Genomic DNA, 23498 nt, shown 5'->3' on the forward strand with positions numbered 1-23498 from the left:
TTCTCAGTATAAAATCTATTCATCATTTTTTCATAGACAGCTGAAACCACTATTCAATTATTTTATTTTTTTATCTTTCACTCACCTTCACATTTTCAGAATTATGTATACATAACCTTTTAAATGATGCAATGTTTTCCACTTGTCAAAATATTTAAGTATATTCTCCCACTGGCTAACTGACATTACAGATTTCAAGAATCAATGTGGATAGGGCCAGGGATGTAGCTCATTGGCACCGTACCTGCCTGGCAAGTGCAAGGTCCTGAGTTTGATCACTGGTACCAGAAAGAAAAAAAAAAAGAATCAATGTGGACATTATCTCTTCAGACATCCTGACAGAAGTGCTCTGTAGTGATATGGATATCATTCCTCTATGTTTATGTATCATTCTGTGCACAAGTTTATCACTATTTTTATTCCAAATTTTGTAACTGTCAGTTAACTGAACAATCTCTCCACTATACTTCAGCTGTTTGAAGGAAGAGATTAAACTTTTTGTGTTTTTATGCAGTACAAAGTAAAAATGATACAGTATTTTTACATTTAGACTTCAATTAAACTTGTGATTGGTAAGATATTTTCACAAAGATATATTTTATCCAATCTTTAATAAGACATTTCTTATATATCAGGATTTTTGTTTTGATATATCCCCATTTCTGGGTAGCATTCATAAAGATACACTTGAGAGGTCCAATTTACATGTCTACCTAATTTAGGACCATTAGTCAGGCAAAAATAAAACAAAGAAACATGAATCATATAAAATAAGTCATGGCTCTAGGGCATTTTATATTTATGGCTAAACACTGCCACAATTTTTGTTAGTCTATGTATCAAATGTTTGAAGTAGTTATATTTAATAGTCTCCTTCAAGATTTTCTAATACTCAAATTTAAACAGGGTGTGTTTTGTTTAATCTAATTTCATTTGGCCTTTGACCTCATATATCACTTCTGTTCATGTATCTTAGAAGTCATTTGACTCTGTCTTCTCCTTTGAGACTATATTTTCAGTAACTTCCTGCTCACCTCCACTCAAATTCTTTATATTAATAGAAAATTATATTCCTACTCAAATTATTTCTTAATGTATTCTTTATGTTACTTAACATATCCTATGAATGAAACAGATCCCAAAGCCATTTCCATTTTGCACATGAAATGCTCCATATTTGCATTTACTTTTGCAAACAATTATCCTAGGTTTGCTCCACACTTATCATTTCTACTTCAGTCTTCACCACATAATCAAAGCAATTTTTTAACATACTGGTATGTAACATTCCCCTTTTACTCAAAGGCAAATACATAAAATTCTCTCATCATCAATTACTATGCCTGTATAGAGAAATGATGCAGATATAGATGTAGGTATAGCTAGATGTAGACATAGACATAGATATCAGCATTGCAGACTTCTGCTTCATGATCAACTGTTGAGCAATTTTCCCAAAGATGCAGCATCGTTCACCTTAGTAAATCATTCTTGGGGTAAGATTTAATCATGTGTTTGCTTCATTGTCTCTCTCTGACTCCTGTTTATCACACTGGGTATTTCAAGTATATTCCTATTTTTAGAATTAGATATACACATGTATAGATTTGTCTTCAAAGTGTGTTTTTGGCTATTTGACAAGTGTGAAGATATGTATTTCCATTCATATATTTTCACCATTAAGAACAACAATATATATATTTTTATGTGTAGAGGTATGTATAATTACACGAAATTACAGAAAACTTTAATTTAGATATTAGTATGATTTTTATGCATTACAAAATTTTAAAAAAACATATTTAACAAAACTAAGGAAATAATAACAACCAGAAAATACTTTCTTCCTGTGGAAAAAAACACAAACTTAAATAGTACTCTTGCCCACCAGCTCCATCTGTGTTGTGGATGGCAAGATTTCTCTCTTCCTATGCATGAGATTTCTCTCTTTCTATGCATTGTGTTTTCTTTATCCATTCCTCTGTTGGTCAATGAAGGGCTTTCATTATGGGCATTAGGCTAAGAGAAATAGGTCATGCATAGGTCATGTACAGGTCATGTGTAGGTCATGTGTAGGTCATGTATAGGTCATGTTTAGTTCGTGTGTAGATCGTGTGTAGGTCATGTGTAGATACCACATGATTTCACTCATTTCTGAGACCTAAAACTGTAGATCTCCCAGAACTTGAGAGGACAGTGGCCAGGAAGAACAGTGCAGAGGAAGGAATGGGGAAAGTTAGGGGATAATTACTACATTCCAGTTTGATAGGAAAAATAAGTACTTTTCTATTGTGTATTTGAGTGACAATATATCAAGATAATATACTTCATAGTCAAAAAATGCAGGAAGATTTTGTTTTTACCACACAGAAACACAAAATATTTGATGAAATAGGTATGCTTTGAGTGATTTAAATGTAAAATTATCATGTTAAATAACATCATAGTGTACCCCATAAATATGTACAGTTTAATGTGTCAACAAAATATTAAAATTGTTGTATGTTCATCATGTACATACAAAACAAGTGTATTCAGTGAAACATTATATGGGATAAAGTCAGTAGGTATCAGGTCAAAGAAGATGGGACTGAATTCTGGTTATTGTGTTAAGGCAGCCTGTAGTCTTGCTAATATTTGGGCAGAATAGAGAGACCACAAAACTTCATAGGAAAAAGGATTTCACCTTGACTTGTCTTCAAAGTTTTAATGGTAACAAGTTGGTGATCATGAAACAGAGACTTCATAGACAAGATTAACCTGACAATGTGTTTTATCATGCATTAGCAAAATGAAACCAGAATATTGTTCAAAGCAGTATAGTCAGGATAGAGGCACTGGGTTAGAAGTGAGAATATTTGGAACAATGGAACAGGTAATAATATTTTGGTGATAGAATTATTTGATGTCACTTCCCAAATATATCTATAGAGTTAGAAAATTTTAAATAGATTTTCCCTTATCTATCCCAAGATTTAAAATATTTCTTTCTATTGACAAGACCAGCTTGAAATGTAGATGTGTGCTATTTTTTAAACTATCTTAAACTCATACTGGTTACTAAATTAATTGGAAACTATTATAAACCAAAAGCAAAATAATAGTGAACTAATGTAAGAAAGATGTAAAACATTTTATTCATAGAGCTATAAAGGAGATAGGAGTACAATACTGAAGAGAGGGAGAACAAAGAAGGAAGGAGGGGAGAAAAAATGAAACTAAAAATTTCATTATTAATTTAATCCTATTATTTTATTTAATAGTTGCAGAAATACAGAATATTAAGATAACTATTTAATATGTAACTCAAACAAAAACAGTTTTGAGTGTAAAAAGAATCAGTAATTACTTTGGAGCCACAAATACAAACTGGAATTACTTTATGCAAACTAGGATATTTGGTAATTCTATTAATTACCTTAATTTGATGTTATAGAAACAGACAATGAGTTTATTTGGCTTACTTTGCCCCCATCTGAGTTATCCATCAAGACTTTTCCATACCTTAAATTCTCTACTTCATAAATTACTTTATAAATATGAAAAACATTTGCTCTGACTTTAAGAAAATGACTTCTCTCTGCTTTGATTAATGGAACAATAGACTCCAAGCCTCATGTCCATATTCCAGGCTCTAACTCCAGGTTCAACTTTGGTATTAGCAGCCCTAGATCTAGTTTATATTTTGATAAATCCAAATAGTCGACAACTCTAGCTTTAATATATTATCCAGTTAAGATGTATAATATAGCAGATATGACTACACAATTCCTGGTCCAATCTCTTACTATTTTTTTATTCTTCTGTTTCCTCTTCTAAAAAGTGTGTAAATAAGCAGAGCCTACTTGTTAGGATTAAATATGCAATTTTAAGGGTGCCTTTACAGAGTAGGAGTACACATGTAGTAAATGCTAGCTGCTGTTCTAACATGGTCATCATGTTCTGAAAAATAAAGTGAGAGTATACTGCTTGGGGAAAACTCTAGCAACTGGTTATGCAGTTCCATCAGCCTAATGCAGAAAGGGAGGCTGAGGATTAGTGAACTTGAGAATTTAATAAGTAAAGTGGTATTTGTAGGTTGTGCTAGCACTCTGGAGATTTCATAAGAACTTGTTGCTGGTATCCATTTACATGCTGTACTTCTCAGCGTACTGTCAAAAGAGACACTTTTAACTTTCCAGGAAGGATGGAAGGGAACTTTTCAAATGAGATATCTTATTTGTTAATTTGTTTGCTTGTATAAAAAGATCTGAGTAAAGTCTTATATATGAATTGTGGATTATATACAGTAATGCTAAAACACTTAAGACATCCATCTGACATTTTAATTTTAGAAATTTCAATATCATATGCTTTAGCTTGAATGCACACAAATTAATTTTTAAATACTAAATATTCAATAGACCCATAGTCCTCAAAATTATTATTATCGTTGCTATTATTATTGATAACATTGATAAGATTTGGGACAGTATCTTCAACATCATCTAAAATTTAAACTACTTAATAATGTTCAGGAAAAACTCAAACCTGAAGGTCAGAGTTCCAAAAGATGTATGGTGTGGTGCATATGTTTGCTTCTTCTGAGATCCTGCTGATGAAGTCATGAAATAACCATGTTCCACGCTCTTGTCCTCGTCTGCATGGTGCACAGGAACAAGTAAGTAACCAAACTCTTTCAGTACCACTTAAAAAAGATTCATGTGTTGTGTGAAATTGTAGAATTTAGTTATATAGTTGTAAGAATAGATCACAAGAAGTTTGTTAACTGAGAAAATTAAGTCATTTCTGGGAAATTCTGTTTGTTAAAAGAATGCCAGAAAACTTTAATTGACATTGTAAAAGTTTCACGGTGGGCGGCGGGGGCAGGTTTTCCTAGTTTTCTTATTTACCATTGCCCAGGATCAGAGGACCGTGACCCAATGACTCTATGAGTGGTGAGAGAGATAGAATGCACTATGTACATCTGTGATGTTTGTGTTGGGCTGGTGGGCTTGATTTCTGCTGAAGTCGCCCTGATTTCTTGGTACCATCTGATAAGAAGAGGGCTGCGGTGTGCTCTTTGGTGTAGGGGATTGGTGAATGGAAACAGAGGACTTGTGAATTCACCTGTAGCTTTTATGAGTCACTTGAAGTCACTTGCCACCAGAGGTTAGAATCAGAAAGATGATAGCCAGAATAACTAAGCTGCTTTCCTACATGTATAAAACCCTTACTTCTTCCCTTTGTGATTGTGGAACAGTGCCAGAGGAATAAACTGCTGTTCATCCCCCAGGCTGTCTCCTTTTCTTTCTTTAAAGGTCAGTGCTCCCTGGGGTCTCAGGTCTCCCTTTAGAGAGACCACCAACAATGTGTGTGGGGGTCTGTGTGTGTATAAACCTCACCACTTAACTGATTTCATTCCATAATGCATGATTTAGGTCAGCTTATTAGATGGTTTTGTCATTTAAAATTCAAGTAATGGGAACCATCGATGTCTTTCTGTAGCTTAGTAACAGGTGGAGAGTTTCTGCAAATATCTTTTACTGAGGTTAGAAGAGTTACATAACTTTTATAGAAATCATTTTTCAGATAAAATGCTTTATTGTTACAGGATTTCAGATAGAACACTTTCATAATTCTGCGCATTATTCCGTGTTTGAAATTATGTTCCTGGTGTTATTTTGGAACAGTTTTCTGTGAGACAAACACAGGTATCAAAGGCATGTTCACATTTAAGAGAGTGATAGAAAGATAAGGTTCTTATTTTCTGGCATGGGGGACTGAACCCAGGGCCTTCACTCTGAGCCACATCCCAAGACCTTATGATTTTCTATTTCTCATTGTGAGCTAGGGTTTCCCTGAGTGGCCAACTGCAGTGTTGCCATACTTTTACCTGAGCCTCCCAGAGTGCTGAGATTACAGGCATGGGCTTCTAGGCCCAGTAAAATTTAAAGTTCATAGTCACCTTTTTTGAACTTTTAAAAATAATATTGCTTTGTTATTTTGTTTCCTAAACTGATAAGATAATACACTGTCAGTATAAGAGTTAAATGAGAATTTATATACAAATCTCTTTGCACAGTGTGTGACACATGGTGGCTTATTAGCACTAGCATGCTTGTTGTAGTCATCATCATATAAACTGGAGGAAGTAATGATATTCTAGGAAGCATCTATTTTAAAGCAACAATTAAACAGCAAACTATTTGCACATGCATATTACAAATGCAAATTCTTTTAATTTTTTATCAGATTTAGAGAAGGAAATGCATAGAAATGGCTTCTTACAGATGTCCGTATATCCATTAAGCACATAGCCATATCAACACACAAGAAGGCAAACCACTTTATGATCAGTCAATTTTAAGAAATCATCTTGAATATGTTTAAGCATTAAAAGAGTATGTCTTAAAGTACATCTGAAGCAAGTTTTATTTTTTTTAGCGTAAATACTACAGTCACAAGCAAATACAGCTAACCTTGGGAAATTCTCTTTTGAGTTATTTATGTATGAGATACATGTTTTCTTGACATTAACTTTCAAATGAATATTATATCAGTTTGTAATTTTGTCACATTTGCTGTTTAATTGCTTCATATGACAAATATTCCTGCTAAAAGAGCCCTGGCTTCTAAAGAAATGAATCTTTTGTTTATAAATACAGTCTGTCTTTTTCTTTGAAGGATGTAATTCAGGATGATGGTATAGTAAAATGGGCCTCACACAAAGCCATGTAAAATTTCAGGGGAATTAAATTTATCTCTGTGAAACAAGAAAACTTTTTTTCATTTCATATGATTTCAAAACATTTCTGTAGTTCAAATGTGGATGTAATATAAACAGAAAATAATTTAATTACAGTAATTTACTTGATAACCCCTTCTGCCCTCTCATTTCTCTATGAGTGGTAGCAGTTCAGTATATGTCAGGATTATATATTTGTTCAGCATGATATGGTATCACAGTAGCAGATGAAGGAGAATACTACCTTTTTATTTAAATATTATGTTAAATTATAAAGAAATTGGACTTCAGAGTTTAAAAACCTAAAACTTACATTCATTGATCTTAAGCAAATATTTATTATCTATGAGGTTCAGTCATCTTAAAAATAAAATGTAAAAAATCATAGGAGCAGGCAAGGACTTTTTGAACAGAATCTTGGTTGAACAGGAAATAATACCAAGAATCAACAAATGGGATCATGTCAAATTAAAAACTTCTGCACAGAAAAAGAAACAGAAAACAGAGTTAAAAGTCAACCTATAGAATGGGAAAAAGTTTTCCAGCTTTTCTTCAGACAGAAGACTAATGTCTAGAATATAGGAAGAACTAACAAAAATTAGATCCTCAAAGAGAAAAAACTCCAAATCAAAAGTGAAAAACTGAAATGAATGGATGCTTCACATAAAAAGTACAAATGACTAATAAGTACATGAATTAATGCTCAAAATCTCAGGCCTTTAGAGAAATTCACATTAAAACAACACTGAGATTCCATCTTATCCCAGTTAGAGTGGCCATCATCAAGAAATCAGATAAAAAACAAATGGTGACAAGGACTGCAGAGAGAAAAAGAACCCTTTACACTTTTGGTGAGAATGTCAACTGCTATAATGGAAATCAGTGTGGAGATTCCCTGAAAAAACTGAATCTGGAAATTCCACTTGACCTAGCTATTCCTCTTCAGGGTATCTTCCTGAAAGAGTTAAAGACACCATATTACAGTAGTAGATGTACACCCATGTTTATAGCAGCACTGTTCATGATAGCTCAATCTTGGAAGCAGCCTGTATGTCCATCAACAGATGAATGGATAAAGAAAATCTGGTGTTTGCACAAGATAGTACTACTCTTCCATAAAGAAAAGTAAACTTGAGTCATTTGTAGAAAACCTGATGTGTCTTGAGACCGTAATATCAAGTGAATTAAATCAGGCACATAAGTTTCACTATCACATGGTTTATCTTATATGAGAAAACCTAATGAAGATTAAAATAAAAGAGAGATCATAGGAAGTAGGGAGATAGATGTTTCTCAAAGGGGAAGAGGATCAAGAAACGTAGGGATGGGAGGAGGGAAAGAGATGAAAAAAGGAATGAAGAAGTGTAATATACCAATTCCACACAAGTATGCAAAACTTATGTACTGCAAACATGGACCAAAAATGGGGGGAGGATCAAAAGGTAGGTGAAGGGGGGAGAGAGAGAAGGGAAATGGGACAAAAAAGGAATTAAGATGTGTTGTGTTCATGTAACAATTCTCTGCAAGGAAAGTAAATATTGTGTACTATAAACATGAACTAATAAAGAGTATGATCTGAAGAATACTGATCTCACTGTTGTGAAAAGGAAAAAAGTAGTAATGGCAGAGTTTCTGCAACTGGTTTAGATGCTTTAAAAGTTGACTTTTTTATTCTTTATATATTTTCCTAATCCATCTCATCTAGTAATGTTTACACCTTCAAATTAAAACTGAAAGAAATAGCAAGCAAGCCTACTGAAGTGCTTCATCCAGATTCTCTTTTTACTAGGTAACAACTGAAAGAGGCACACCACGTTGTTTGCTCACATATGTGTGGCTTCTCTTCCATCTAGACCTCATCATGTCACTGTGTCATCCTATCTGAGTTGTCCCCTGCTCATCTACAAAGTACCCTTCACTCATATGCACTAGGATCATAGCTTCCCATCCATAGTGGTTTTGTAGCCTGCTATGAAAACCTGTACTAACACATCAAATCATGTAAACAAGAATATTTTTATCTAGGAATATATTTGATATTTTATAAACTACAATTTCAATATGTTTTATATGTACAAAACCCAGATCCAGGCCCAACATCATAGTGCCACCTTTATATACAAGTAAAGTATTCTCCTAATCTATCCTGTTCAACTTAACTTCCTATGCTTAAGTAAAAAGAAAAAAAGATGGTAGGAGGCAAAAGGAAAAGGAAGGAAAGGAGAAAAACTGAAGTTGAAAGGTGTTGGAGTTGGAATCATAGTCTTTAATAAGTCCATGTGCCTCAGAATTAAATGAATGATTTATTCTGCTTTTAATTTATTCCTTAGTGGCAAACTGTGTTATTAATCAAATATAACAGGCATTTGTGATATATATTCCATATTATAATGTATGACTTCTTTTTTCTTTAATGAACTTGTTTTTAATCAACAAAGATAAATTTTATGCCTTTTCACTATACAAGATGACATCTTATAATTTGTATACTTAGGAGAATGGGTTAATTGAGCTAATTAACATGCATTAAACTATGACAATTTCTAGTTGCCTCCCATATCTTTCTGATGAGCATGGAAAAAATTCTCATAAGAAAATATCCAATGATGATATTTTAAAAATTGACAAAGCAGTATAACATGGATAAACATATAGTCAAAGGAATAAAATGCCCATTTAGTTAAATATTCTCAATGTTATATATTTTACTGCATGGATTCATAAACTCTCTTTTTGCAGTGGGAGGGGAAATATTTTTTAACTATTCAGGCAAATAACTACCTAGTAATTTAATCACGTTCCTTATGAAACCAGTACTAAAACCATTCAGCTTCAGCATTATAAATGTTAGAAACTCAGAAATAATCCTTGAAAATGCACCAGGAAGTGAATAAGTACTGATTGGTGTTAAATGTAATACTGAAAAAGAAAACTAGATGAAACTGAAGTGAGAAGTACTCATTTTCAATAGGAAACACAGAGTTATAGAGAAGACACAGGTGTGAATCATTCTATTATCAAATAAACTATAACAATTTTCATCTATTGCAAAACTAAAATGAAACTAGTCAGAATTAAAATAATGTAAATAAAATCAATATTACCTGACATATGGAAACAGTTCACCACATATAATTGCTAAAAATGTACAGAATTCTTACTCAGATCATATGATATGAAATATGATGATGGCATATGTATCATAAATATTATTCCTTACATCACTTTGTATGTTTAAATCCAAATTTTTCTGCTAAGAATTTATCAGAGTAAGATTTCACATATTGTGATCATTTTAGTTTAGTAGAAATTAATACCACACAACTATTTGTCAACAATTACTATTTTATATAAAAGTAATATTAAATATGCTTTTCGTTGAAAATTTAAATTTTGAAGACATGCAATTTTATCTATTAGCTTTTGCTTTCTAAAGACCAGGAATAACTGGGAGGTTATTTCAATTTATATAGCATTCAACAACATTATAAATAATAATTGAAAAAGCTATACTAAGTTAGATTTAGTAGGATAGTTAACATACTTTTGGGGAATCGAGGTGGATTATCATTGACATCAGTGAGAGTGATGTTGACAATTGTTGTCCCAGCCAGTCCTCCCAGTTGTCCTCCCATATCCTTGGCTTGAATGAGTACTTGGTATTGTTCTTTGACTTCTCTGTCCATGTTTGGCAAAGCGGTTCTAATAACACCTTAGGGGGGAAAATAATAATACAACATATGTATCATAAATACTGTGCTTTCCAAACTAAAAAGAGATGGCAACAACACAATGAATCTACCTAGATTCAGCAAAAAACACGATAGCTAAAATAATGTGTCCATTTAAAAATTAAAACACCCCAAATTGTCCAATTGTTAGGAAATGTTTTACTACATTATGGTAACAGCCACATAATGTCGCTGTTAAGAGCAGTTACAGGGCTGGAGATTTAGCTCAGTGGTTTCACCACCTGCTGCACAAGCGCAAGGACCCGAGTTCGATCCCCAGTACAAAAAAAAAAGAGCAGTTACAAAATAATATATTAGTTGTAAAGAATCATTAAGTCAGCTAAGATCTTATATATGATTCAAAATTTTAAAAAGAAATTATTAAAAAAATTATATGAAATATACACATATGAAAAAATATTTAAATGGTTAGACTGAGACATGTGAGAAATTTCCAGTGATTACAATTGTCTTTGAGATTTTTTATTTGCTAGGTAAATATAGTAGTTTATTTTTAAAGTACATGAAATATCTCCTTCTCATATTGTATTTGTCTTTCAGGATCCTGTTATTCTAGCAGCAGATTCTTTCTTTAGATAGCATTAAGTTTTGCCCTTACTGAGACTGTTTCTCTTCGTGCCAAGTACCTCCAGAGACTCAATATGAAATCGACCAAAAGAATGAATGCCTGGATGAAAAAATGAATGTGTAAATGATTACATTCAAAATGATAAGTTTTATAGTACATATGCATATCTACATATGGTACTCATTTTCCATTCTTATGGCCAAGTATAGAACTAATTTATATTTATTTTTATTCACAGTGGAATAAGCAAAACCTTCAGGGTTCTTTGCAAGTAAAATCATCAAAAAACTTTTACCGAATTCCAGTCTACACTAAATGGTTATAGAAAGGTTTTTGCTTTAAATCCGTATGGTTTTGATAATGTAGTTTCACAAATAAGAAGCATATGTGACGAACAAATACAACATCAGCCATTAAGCAAAACTTACAGCACTCAAATAAAAGACAGTGTACATCTTCATTTTATCTGTACTTTCTGCTATCTACTTAGCAAATGCTATTTTGTTGCTAATTCAAACTTAACCACAGTCTGAGATTTCTTCTGACACTTGCAAGGAAATAGTTACAAAAAAGACAGTCTTCATTTTTGCTACTGATGTTTTATTCATGAATTGGTACTGACACCATTTTGATTCAATCTGTTTGTTGTCTCCTCAGCTCAAGCTCCTGATGCTTTCTTTTCAAGTCTCTTGAAACTAAGACTTTTCATCCCTGTATTTCAGTGTTCCAGCCCTACATGCATCACGTAAGTTATGTGACTTCTGCCTGAAGTACAATACTCTCATCTTCTAGATAAATGCCTGGGTTTAATCCATGCGTATGCTCTGTTGTTCTGTTTTTAAGCAAGGTCTATATTTATTCCTTTCATTTCCAGTAGGGAATTTATATAAATATGTATGTTCTTTACTCAATTCATTTCTGTATAAGAATTCCCAGTATGAAAATTATGCACAAGGAGAGAGGGAAAAGGAGACAAAGTTACTTGTGGAAATATATAAAATGCTATTCTGGATCTAGTTAAATTAAAACCTTGAGCTGCAACTGAGAAAGAGAATGTATAGGTAGTATCAATCGTTTTAAGAATAGATGCATTTTTGGTGATTTGTCAAAATTGTCAAGAGCTCTCACCATCCCAACCCCTTCCGGTGCCTGGAAAGCGACCCATGAGTGCTCTCAGTCGTGCTCCTAACTGGAATGCAGCATGGTAGCATTGGAAAGAGGAGTGGATTGTAGATGTAGTTGGAAAGACAGTGTGTACTGAGGCCATTGATGCACTTTCCCCTCCCTATCACTACGTTTCATCAAGAACAACTCTTCCAGAGAGAGAAAATATACAGTTTGTGCATTTTTAAGAGGAAGCCTATATGATATTCAGCATGTGAAAATAATATTTTTATTATTGTGTATAATAAAAATCCTGGGAAAATCATATTTTTTTCTGAAACTGTTCTATTTATGGCTGTTCATTCTTTATTACCTGCTCAACAATTGAAACAAACAAGTAAAAGCTATGTAGTACTGAGTAAGGGGAAACTTCAGAGGACTGGGCTAAAGTATTTCGATTGGAGAAGGTAACCAGTAGAAAGAAATGCTCCTGATTATTGTCTGAAGTCTTAGCTTTAGGTCTATGTGTCTATTTCTATCTTTCAGGATATGTATAAAGATACAGTAGCTGGCTTGTAAGATCATAGCTGGAGACAAATAAAAAGGGAACAGCATAAATATTGCACAACTGTGATGCCAAAATTTTAATTAATTCCACATATTTCTGAAATAAATCATATTTATTGCAAAAATATAGATAGTTATGCATATAATCCTAGAATGATTTAAATATCTTATAAATGGATTAACTTTCCAAGGCATATAATCAAAACATCTAGAGTAAAAACAAAAATGAAGAAAGAAATTCAGGCAGATATTATTTTGGCCAATATGAATGCACATACACAGTTGCTGAAAGACTTCAAAATTTAAAATAATATATGAAATGACACCAGTCTCCAGAGAATATATTTTTCCTCTGCAGTCACCCTCTTGCTGTCAACATCCCCTCAGTGCTGATGGAATTTATTCATTTTGTAAAACTGGCTTAAATGTTCCAATGATAACACCTTAAGATAAAAACGAGGCAATATTTTGTAGGAGAATACTGTAAGTACTACCGGTGGTAATTCAGGGTATGATTTCACAAGAGTTATTTCCTAAATGGAAAGATGAACTCCATTATTAACACACAGGAAAGCAGATCCAGTCAGAACTTGAACTAATTTTTTTTTTTTTCCATTCACGTTGTGCCATTAGGATAGAGGCTACAGTGATGAACACTCCTGTGTTTGCTGTTCCGTGTCCACTTCCTACACGACTCTACCGTGCTTTCTGCTCTCTCCCTGCCTGAGGTGAATTGGCGGAAGGAGAGGTGCAGTGAGCTTGCATTCCTGTCCCCATGGGTTCCCACCCCCTCCACTGTCTCCCGCATGGGTCTCTCACCAGACAATGCATGTGCTCCGAGCTCCCCTTTGTTTCTTTTGGCCCAGGGAGGTAACTTTACCCACTTGTTTTTGTTTTGTCCAGGTAACACCTTATAATCTCCATTAGGGATTTTTACAGTCTGTTTGCACCTGAGCAAACAATCCTTTGGGAAACCACATCTCAAATTGTGCTGTGAATGCCACCTCTTTCGATCCAGGCTGATTATTGTCTTAGTCCCAGTAAAAGTTTTGCTCATGGGATTTATATTTAATGGTTGGGTGTTTATAGGAACATGGATCAGATCATAAAGCAATACACACAAAATTAAGCTGCTTTTAGATGGTGATGAACATTAGGAGAAAAATGAAAGTGTCAGAATAGTCATTTCCAAGAAACCTTAAGAGTGAAAATCTGAGAAAAGGATGCAGAAAAGGAAAAAACAAAGAATAAAGCAATCTGATAAGAACAGTTAGAGAAGCAACCAAAATACAAGAACAAGCACCACCCAACCTGGCTGCAGAAAGCAAAACAGAGGAGTATGAAGTGAGACAAAGGATAAATAAACCTTTGATCATTTTGGGCTGTCACAAAAATGAGGTCTTCTACTGGCCCCTATTTGGTGACAGTTAAGAATACAAATAAAATGTTGAGACTTGCATAATTCTAAAATCTTTACAGATCAAACTGACTCAATAGAGCTCTGATATTATTACTATTATTATTATTATTATTATTATTATTATCAGAGCCTATCAAATAGGGAAATAAATTTCTGATAAATCAATACATCCTACTTCCTATTTTAATGACTGTAGTGAATGTCTGACTCACAGAGAGAATGCCTTATCTAGGGCATGGAGGATGATGGTAAATGTTAGGACTCATAACATGGCTTTAGTCTAAGAACTACCATAACATTTCACATAAATAAATGTTCAAATAAGTGTTCAAAAATGATGTTAAGTCAAAGAAAGAACAATGTGGAAAGAGTTCATTTGAATACTGTAATTTACACAATTATTAAATTCCCCTAAACAGAGTAAGAACTGGAGAAATCCAAATTAAATCCTCTCACTCCAATTACCCAGGACTCACAGTTGTCTTTTAAGTGGGTAGCACTTAGCATCCAGCTATTTCGACTGTCCCAGACACCTGAGCCTCCTCGCTTTCCACGCTTTGTCTCACTCTTTTCCTGATGAATAGCTTTCCAGTCAGTGGCTAATCTTTCTAGTTCTTAATTGGTCATTTTCTTTGCTACAGAGTCCTTTTGGCCACATAGTACAGCTCCAGGAAGAAATGAGTATGCCCTACACAGTATGCAGTTATAGCACGAAGAACTTTTTATTTCCTTTCTTTGGATTTTTTGCCTGTTTATCTTCATTCACCAGACTAAAAGCTATTAGAGAACAGAGACATCTGTGTAATCTTTTTAATTAGAGTAGGTCGGTTTTCCCATTTGTTCTTGTTTAACAAAACTACCTATTTTCACTCTAGGTATCATAATTGCGTTTTTTTAGTTTATTAATATGTATTATATTAAAAACATTTTATTTTTATTCCTCTGGTTGTAAATCAGAAGGTGCAACAACATTTTCCTTTATTTTTAGTAGAAGAGCATGCATATTTTCTCCTACACCCTACCTGCATCCTGAATAATCAGTTTACATTGGCTTCTTTCTCCCACTGCTATTTATTTTGCAAAGGGAGTGAGATGTTTCCTAGGAAAGGACCTTTTTACTCTCTTCAACTCATCTCATTCTTACTTTGAAGTTACATATCTAGGGAGGCAAGTCTAAGCTTCATTCTAGCCCTTCTGAAAAAATTAAATGGAAAGTATAGTACTCAGTCCTTTATTTCCCTCCAAACACTCAAGATTTAGACTAGCCATGCATGTCTTTCTGAGTTTGGACTATGAACAATGAGTGAATGGTCTCATTCTCTCTATTCTATGAGGATTCTATTTCAAAGAAGCTCCTCAGGCCATGAGTCTTTTCTTAGTAAATCACCTCTCATGGTGAGGTCACTACACTTCTCTTTTCTTAAGTCCCCCCAAAACTATCTGAGTTCCTCGGAGCTCCATCTTCCCCCTGAACTCTTGATTTCCCCTCAGCTCCCTCTTTTACTCACTGCACTTTTATACTCAGTCTCCCTTTCCTGGAATTACTCCATCCATGTCCACACCATTTACGTGGAGTGCTAAAGCAAATAGTCTCTATAGCCTTCAGATCTTTTCTCAAAGCTATATTTATAGGACTTTCATGGTCACTTGACCTAAAATTTTATATTAAATTTGTTAGTATATGTTAAATATTGCCTCTTAAAAGAAAACTTTAAAGAAGTTTAATAACATAACACCATACCAAGTTATTATGTTACAGTTCCAAAGATCTGAAGTCCAACATGGGCCTTGCTAGGCTAAAATGAAATTATCAGCAGTGTTGTGCTCCTTTCTAAATGCTTTTTACCTTCAACTTAGATGTCTTCATGCCCTGTTTCCTGGACTCCTTTTTATTCAAATTAAAACAAGATAATTTCCCTCATCTCAAAAACAGGTCATTGGCAGCCTAAATTTCACTCTCAAATTCTACTTTAAGGGAGAACTAAATATATCAGAACATATTCACAGTTTCTGGGAATTAGGACTTGGACTTATTTGGAGGGATGTCTGGTTTGTATCTAATATGTCCCCCCAATGTTTTGTGTGTTAGAGGTGGGGTGATTTGAAAAGTGATTGGCCACTCATCAGCGCATTAGTCCATTGATAAGTTGATAACAGAATGTAGTGTTAGGAGGAAGGAACTATGCAGAGGTGGTACATTACTAGGTGCATGTCCTTGGAGGGTGTATGTCACTCTATCTCCTTTCTCTCTCTGCTTCCTGTGTGCCATTAGTTGAGCAGTTTTCCTCAACCAAGCCCTACTGCTATACCATCTCCACCTTAGAGAAAACTTACCATGGACTGGACCTTCTGAATACGTGAGCCAGAAATTTTTACATAATACATTTTCAAAACTGGAAATAAAAGATATTGATGTAAAAATTCTGGAGGGAAATTGTGGTGATGGTTATGTAACAATGTAAATGTATATAATGCTGCTGAACTGTACAGTTAAAATGGTAAACATGGTTCATTTTATATTTTGTGTATTTATCACAGTAGGAAAAGCTGAAGTTTATGAAAAAGAAATTGAAATGAAAATATATTAATTTTTCAAATAGGGCTCAGAACAATTAAAAAATAAAATATATCATTATCACATGACATAAAATGTGCTAATTATTAGTTATCTACCTCAGGCTAGTTACTTGTCATAATTTATGAAAAAATATGAACTTTTGGAAAGAATGTTCATCATAAATTAGGTCATAGGAGTCAATTATTCATAATAATATTTGATTTCCCAAATGGAATATATTTATAGTAATGTTATGAAGATATATAGCATCCTGATTCATATACTGAAAAATATCATCAAAATGTCACATTATTTTTGCTCTCATTTTGTGTTTCATAGATTACAATTGTTTTCCATTGTTTGTAAACATTAAGTATAATAATTTATATAATAAAATGAAACAATGTTAATATAATAATCATTTAAACGTTTTACAAATAAAAACTAGACTAAGCATAATTGTTTAATGTTTTACATATTTAACTATGTTATTACTTTTTAAATAACATTTAATAATAATTTGAGGAACTTGAATGTATCATGAATATATTATTTATTAGTTAAGACAGATAATTGCCAAATAAGACAATTTTTAAGGGAACAATTACTTTTTGGTTCATTTTGTGCAATACATTGATTTGTAGTAATGTCACATATTTATGTTTCAAAATAAGCTTGCCATAACTGCTTAGTGATTATAGAAATATTTATCAAACAGTAATATCAACACAAAAATGTATTTTATTGTTTCAGTTCAAATGAATGAAAATAGACATATTTATGTCTTCTTAAATATTTAGGCATCAGAAGTTCTGATGAGACTGTTCTTTTAAGAATTGTTTTAAACTGTTTTCTATATTCAAATGTGGAAAATTTCAGATAATATTGGCCTTTCATGCATTTTATTTAATAACAGCAAAAGGAATCATAAAAGGAAGCTATATGGCTGGAACAAATGGATACTCTTTTGGAGAAATTCCAATCATCCTTGATTTTTGATTTACTTTTATCTACTGCAAGGTGATAAATTTGACAAAAGTCTTCTTAATGGTTTCTGTGCATGGAGAACTAGTTTTCATTCTCTTAATGAAGTGCCTCATCATCCACTCCTTTCCTGTCTAGTGGTCTGAGGCACTGTTAGCATCAAGACTTCTGTCTCCAGTGAAAATCAATGCTTCAAAAATCTATTGTGTAATTTATGCCAGAATTGTTTCACCTTTAGTTCTAAATAAGAATCACGCTATAAAAATATAAACGCAAAATTACAAAGCCACAGTAGGTATAGACATATTCTATTGTAAAATAATGCTTTTCATAAGCGTTAGAATGAATCTAAATTTTATCTTGATCGAGTAAAGGGGACAGCATATGTTGTAAGTCACATAACTGATATCATCTAATATTAATCTGACTATAGAAATTATATTCTCAACTCCGGATTTATCCCTAAATTCCACTTTGTTCTCTTTAAAGTTTTCTATTAGTATATGTTTGCAATACATAATGAATATATTTATTGTGGGGAATCGCCACATACACATACCTTATCTTGATCCCTTTACATTTCCTCTTTCCCACCTCTCCTTCTCATTTCCCCCCTCTCCAGATCCCCTTACATATGGAGCTCATTTATATCATGCAGAATTTTTAGCAATACTTAATTTTTAATCTTTCCTGGTTCACTCTTATTCTGAATATCTAAACTCTCAGATTCTATAGAATTCATTACTGCAATACCATAGGAAGACCTTAATCCTGACCCTCTTTGTTACTTTGTCAAAAAATAAAACAAAATAACAAGAGAATAATTATAGTTAACACACTGTAACTTTACCATCAACGAAGTTACTCAGGGGATAAAAAACATAACCAAAAGTTTCTTATTTCTTCACAAAAGTCATATAGCCTCTTTTCTGTTTCTTCTAGTAATTCTATCTCTGAGGATTATTCCTCAGAAGCTGAAAGGACCTAGGATATGTAGTGTCCACACATCCATTTATAGTCAGATTTCTCATTAAAGTAAATTTGGAAGTTAATATTTCCATACAGCTTCCTATATTTACTGACATCTTTCCTGAAAAATGACCTGTGTCATGTCCTCATTACACACTCATTGTTATCACTTGACCCTTTGACTTTTGATTTCCAACACTCTGTCAAAGCAAACGAGGCTTAGCCCTTCTAGATTTTTCTCTAACTCATACTCCTTAGGAGTTTTTTGAAGTACTGATGTAATAGAATGTAATAATTCTACTTTTTTAGATTGTATATACGGAAGTGGCTCCCTGCTTCCTCATAGATTTGATGCCCTCCTGGCTTGAAGAGGAGTGTAAGAAGTGAAGAGAGGAGAAGATGGTTTGTTCAGTTCATTGGAAATTTTGCAAGTTCTGCATTTCTATTTTAATTGACCACCATTAACAGTCTGTGTGCTCTATGCAACATTAATAAATGTTTAATTGTTAATTATTACTATGTCATGGATGTAGTAAATTTTAAATATATCACATTGGAAATAGAAAACTTTGAAATTTTTAGCCCATTGTGTTTCTGTATAACTTTACAGTGCATACAATGTATAACTTTAGTATTGATTTTAGTCTTTAATGTTTAATTTACAAATTTAAATCATAGGAATTGTGGCATGTGCCCATTATCCATGCTACTTAGGAAGCTTAAGCAGGGGAATCACAAGTATGAGGTCAGCCTGGGCTCCTTAACAGAACACTCCCAGAATTAAGAAAAAAAGAAAGCATTGGGACACAACTTAATGTTCCCTGAGTTCAATCACCAGTACTACAAAAAATACAAAGTAACGTAGTCGCTACGTTGATAATTTGCACAATATATTAAACTAATATGAAAAGTAATGTTCAGTTTATATTACAATATGTAATGGCATACTATATAAGAAGTGTTGCTAGAATGACACATTTTGGGGTTTCAGCTTTCATTATGACATGGAGTAGCTACATTTCCCTGAGTCAATGTCACTGAATCTCTTTAACAGAATATCCTACATTCAAAGACAGATTGTATTGAAAGGGACTTTATTTCATTTAAAAAGAACTTAGGCCTTGGGGTGTAGCATATTTGCCTACCATGTAAAAGCCCTAGGGTTCAATCCCCAGTATAACAACAACAACCGAAAAAGGTGAATAGAGGAATGGACATAAAATCTCCTATGTGCATATCCTCCCGTGCTTTCTATGATATTCAAATGATATTAGTTTTAAAATCTGCAATTTATTTATTTTTTTATTTAGAAATAAGATTTACTTTAAAGACACAGGCTAATAACACCAATGATCTTGGTGTTTCAAATCTTCCCCTCACTAAGAGCATGTCTGAAAATTTAAAATAAGACAAACAGAATCCCTAGCTGAGAAGTTTGGTCTTCACAAATATAATGGGAAGAGGTTTATATTTACACAAAACTCAATCAAAAGGAAATAGTTCTGCAGCAGGCAGGTAAGATGCTATCTTATTTGCTTAATGTGTGGCTCACCGAATCTTTATTGCTATATTAGAAGAGGCAATTTCCCATGCCAAAATTTAATTAAAGCTTAAATATTTGAAGGACCGATGATAATGCTGTCTCTAATAAAAAATTTACCTGTCTTCGGATCAATAGAGAAGTAAGGTTGTCCCTGAAGAATGCTGTAAACGACTCGGGCGCTGTTTCCATAGGTCGGATCATCTGCATCTGTGGCCTTGACCTGGAGCACATATGCACCTGGAAAATAAGACAATAGAACTTTAGTATTTTTCTCTTACAGAGTTCAAGGCCATGTCTATTATCTGGTGACTCTATTTTCCTTTGTAATGTAGAATTTCACAGGGATCTAAAGAGTACATTATGTCACTGAGGATAATCCTAGTCCAAGTGCTGGGCTAAAATGCAATCCAAACTATGATGAAATATCACATCATCCCAGTAAGAATGGCTATTGCATGCACAGACACACAAAAACTCATTTTAATAAGGGCCACAGAAGATATGGGAAATACTCTGGCACACTGTTGGTGGGAATATAACTTATTACAGCCATGATGGAAAAAATTGAACTTCCAACTTTCCACTACTGAGTATATATCCAAATTAAAAGATATCCATATGTAAAAAAGACATCTACCCTCCTATATTCATATCAATACTACTTAAAATAGTCAAGAAATGGAAAAAACCTAAGTGTTCATTAACTGATGAAAGACAAGTATGACATGATCACATTCATACTGGAATCTAAAAGAGTAAATCTCATAGAAGTTGATGGTGCAATGTTGGTTGGTAGAGGCCAGGAAGAGTAAAGTAAGGGTAGCAGAGAGATTAACAGGTTCTGAGTTTGGTTACATTGGAGTAAGAATTTCTGATAGTCTATTGTGTATTCTGTGAGTGTAGAAAATAATAATGTTGTTTATATTTCAAAAGCTATTTGAAAGATTTCACCACAAAAATGGTAAATATTTGAGGATATAAATATATTTCATTTAAACAATATATAATATATACATGTATAAAATTATAACATGGATCCCCACTAAGATGTACAATTTGTACATTTGTATTCATCAGTTAAAATAATTTTATTTAAATAATTGGGCAATAATATACCTGTTACTACAAGGGACACATGTTTTAAATATCAATTATGATAGATATATCCATTTCTAGTAGCTAGTTAATTGATCTGAAAGTCATCACAATAACTTTATTGATGTATATGCAAGAAAATATGGAAACCACTTCTATTAGCTCATCTACTTAGTGTAGATTTTTAATTTCAGGATTCAAATATCAGTAGAGAATTTAAAAGGTTTAAAACGGGTTACTGAACTTTGGATATCCTTATTTCTAAGAGTAATTTGCAAATCAACAACTACATATTACCATTAGGAAGCTTTTAATTAGAAACAAACATTTAACTTGAGAAACAATAAATAATTGCAATGTCAAATAGCTATATAACACCTCTTAATCTCAGGCCTAAATTAACTTGAGAGTTCATAGATACAGAAGACCCCTATTGACAAACCAAATTATCATAGATTTTTTCCTTTTTTTAAATACCAGAAAATATTTTTATATATTACTGGAAGTTGAGAGGTACTATTGCATTTTCTCATAAACACAAGTAATACAGTCTCTAATAACTTTTTAAGTACTTTTTTCTAATGTCCTGTTTAATTTATTAGTTGTAGTTGAGAACAAACAAAATTGAAATTATCATAATTTTTAACAAATCAAATCCATTCCTAATACTTAGAAATCTCTACTGAACACAAAGAGATTGGAGTATCTTGGACACATACACATACATACATATTTACAAGTTTTAGAGTTTCCAGAACTCTACCTCTTGGAAGTTGTCACGGCTTATATCTAGACTCACCCCCAAAGCCTAATGTGCTCATAGGGTAGCTAGATTTAGATTATATGAATATTGATTGAACATATGCAATAACTAAGTTAGCCCAATGATTGCTTTAGCATAGTTCTGGGATAATGGGAAGGCCCACCCTGGGTGTGGGTGGTACCAACCAATTGGATTGTAGCCTTTATGGATTAAAAAAGAAAGTGAGGCTCACTGCTGTTGCTTTGCTGCCTCTTGTCTGCCATGCTATGGACTGTTTCTCCTTTCCAATGCTGCCCTGCCTTGGAGCCAGCTGAGTATAGATTAAAACCTCTAGAAACTCTGACATAAAAGAAATATTTCCACTTTTAACATGTGGGTGTCAGGCATTTTGTCCCACCAACAAGAAAAAAAAAAAAAAAACTAAGACAAAACCCTTCTAATAAAATAAATCTTCTGTTTGCAGGAAGCAGAATCACCCTTTCTATTTAGTTACTCATTCAATGTAATGAATTCAATTTTAAGAAAATATAACTTTGGATATTGAGGTTAGGAGAACAAATCATCCCTTTACCTTTCCTTTATTATTATTTTTTTTCTTTTTTGGATAAAGTCTTGCAGTAAAGACAAGAGCCAGAAATGATAGCTTTCTATATACACTCATTGTCAAATACTTTTCCTTTTGGTGCTTTGATGAATTCTAGCTGTATGAACAGATGAAAAATATGCTATAGAAGCTTTTCCCAGGACAGGGAACTTCTAGAAGGTAGTTAAGAATATATTAATAAGAAGTCAAGTGTGATGACTAATAGGATCTCTCATCATCACCAACGTGCTCATCAACATCAATATTTGCACTATCATTAATCATAATTTGACAAGTGTTTATTTCTATGAAGCATTGAGTACCCATCTTAAAGATTTATGAAAACTGCCTTTACTTAATACTGTAGAAATAGAAACTTTATGGACAGTAAATTCTTGCCTTCATAACGGTGGTTTGTACCTCAGACTTCTCACCTGTAACTTTGCTCTCCACTTACTATGCATGTCTTGTGTGGGCAACATAAGTAATTTCAATATTGTCCAATTCTAGATGTAAATACTGCAACTGAAAAGCTAAGAATTGTTCAAGTCTGTTGGTAAATTTAAAGAGTAAAAGATCATATTTAGAAACAAGAAAATGTTTAAGAAATACAAATATGTAGTAACAAATTTAATAAATGTTTCTCAAACCCACACCATGTACAAAGCCCAGTGAGGAATGCAAATATAAATAAATAACATCTTTCTTTTACCTTTTTGTTTTAAGTTTGAAAATGAACCTCACTTTTGTGTTATAAATAAATATTTCTTCTAATATTGATAAAATAATCTTCATGTCTACAGTTTTATATTTAAAGAGATGAAACGAGAATTACTATCTTAATGGATACAAACGGCAGATACTTG

General features: G+C 33.0%; 1 protein-coding gene across 1 annotated transcript in view; it reads right to left on the minus strand.

Moving 5' to 3' along the window:
* The window catches only part of Cdh12 (cadherin 12), a 1034931-nt gene that overhangs the window by 79813 nt on the left and 931620 nt on the right, over positions 1 to 23498 (minus strand). The window contains exons 6-7 of the mRNA XM_087189265.1: positions 20309 to 20428; positions 10272 to 10439 (exon numbers count right to left, since the gene is read on the minus strand). Coding sequence (XP_087045391.1) covers positions 10272 to 10439; positions 20309 to 20428 — 288 coding nt within the window. The remainder of the gene's footprint in view (positions 1 to 10271; positions 10440 to 20308; positions 20429 to 23498) is intronic.

This window comes from Heterocephalus glaber, unplaced genomic scaffold (assembly GCF_053883595.1).
Source record: "Heterocephalus glaber isolate CG9 unplaced genomic scaffold, H.glaber_assembly_v1.0 deba00001538, whole genome shotgun sequence".
Classification (NCBI taxonomy): Eukaryota; Metazoa; Chordata; class Mammalia; order Rodentia; family Bathyergidae; genus Heterocephalus; species Heterocephalus glaber.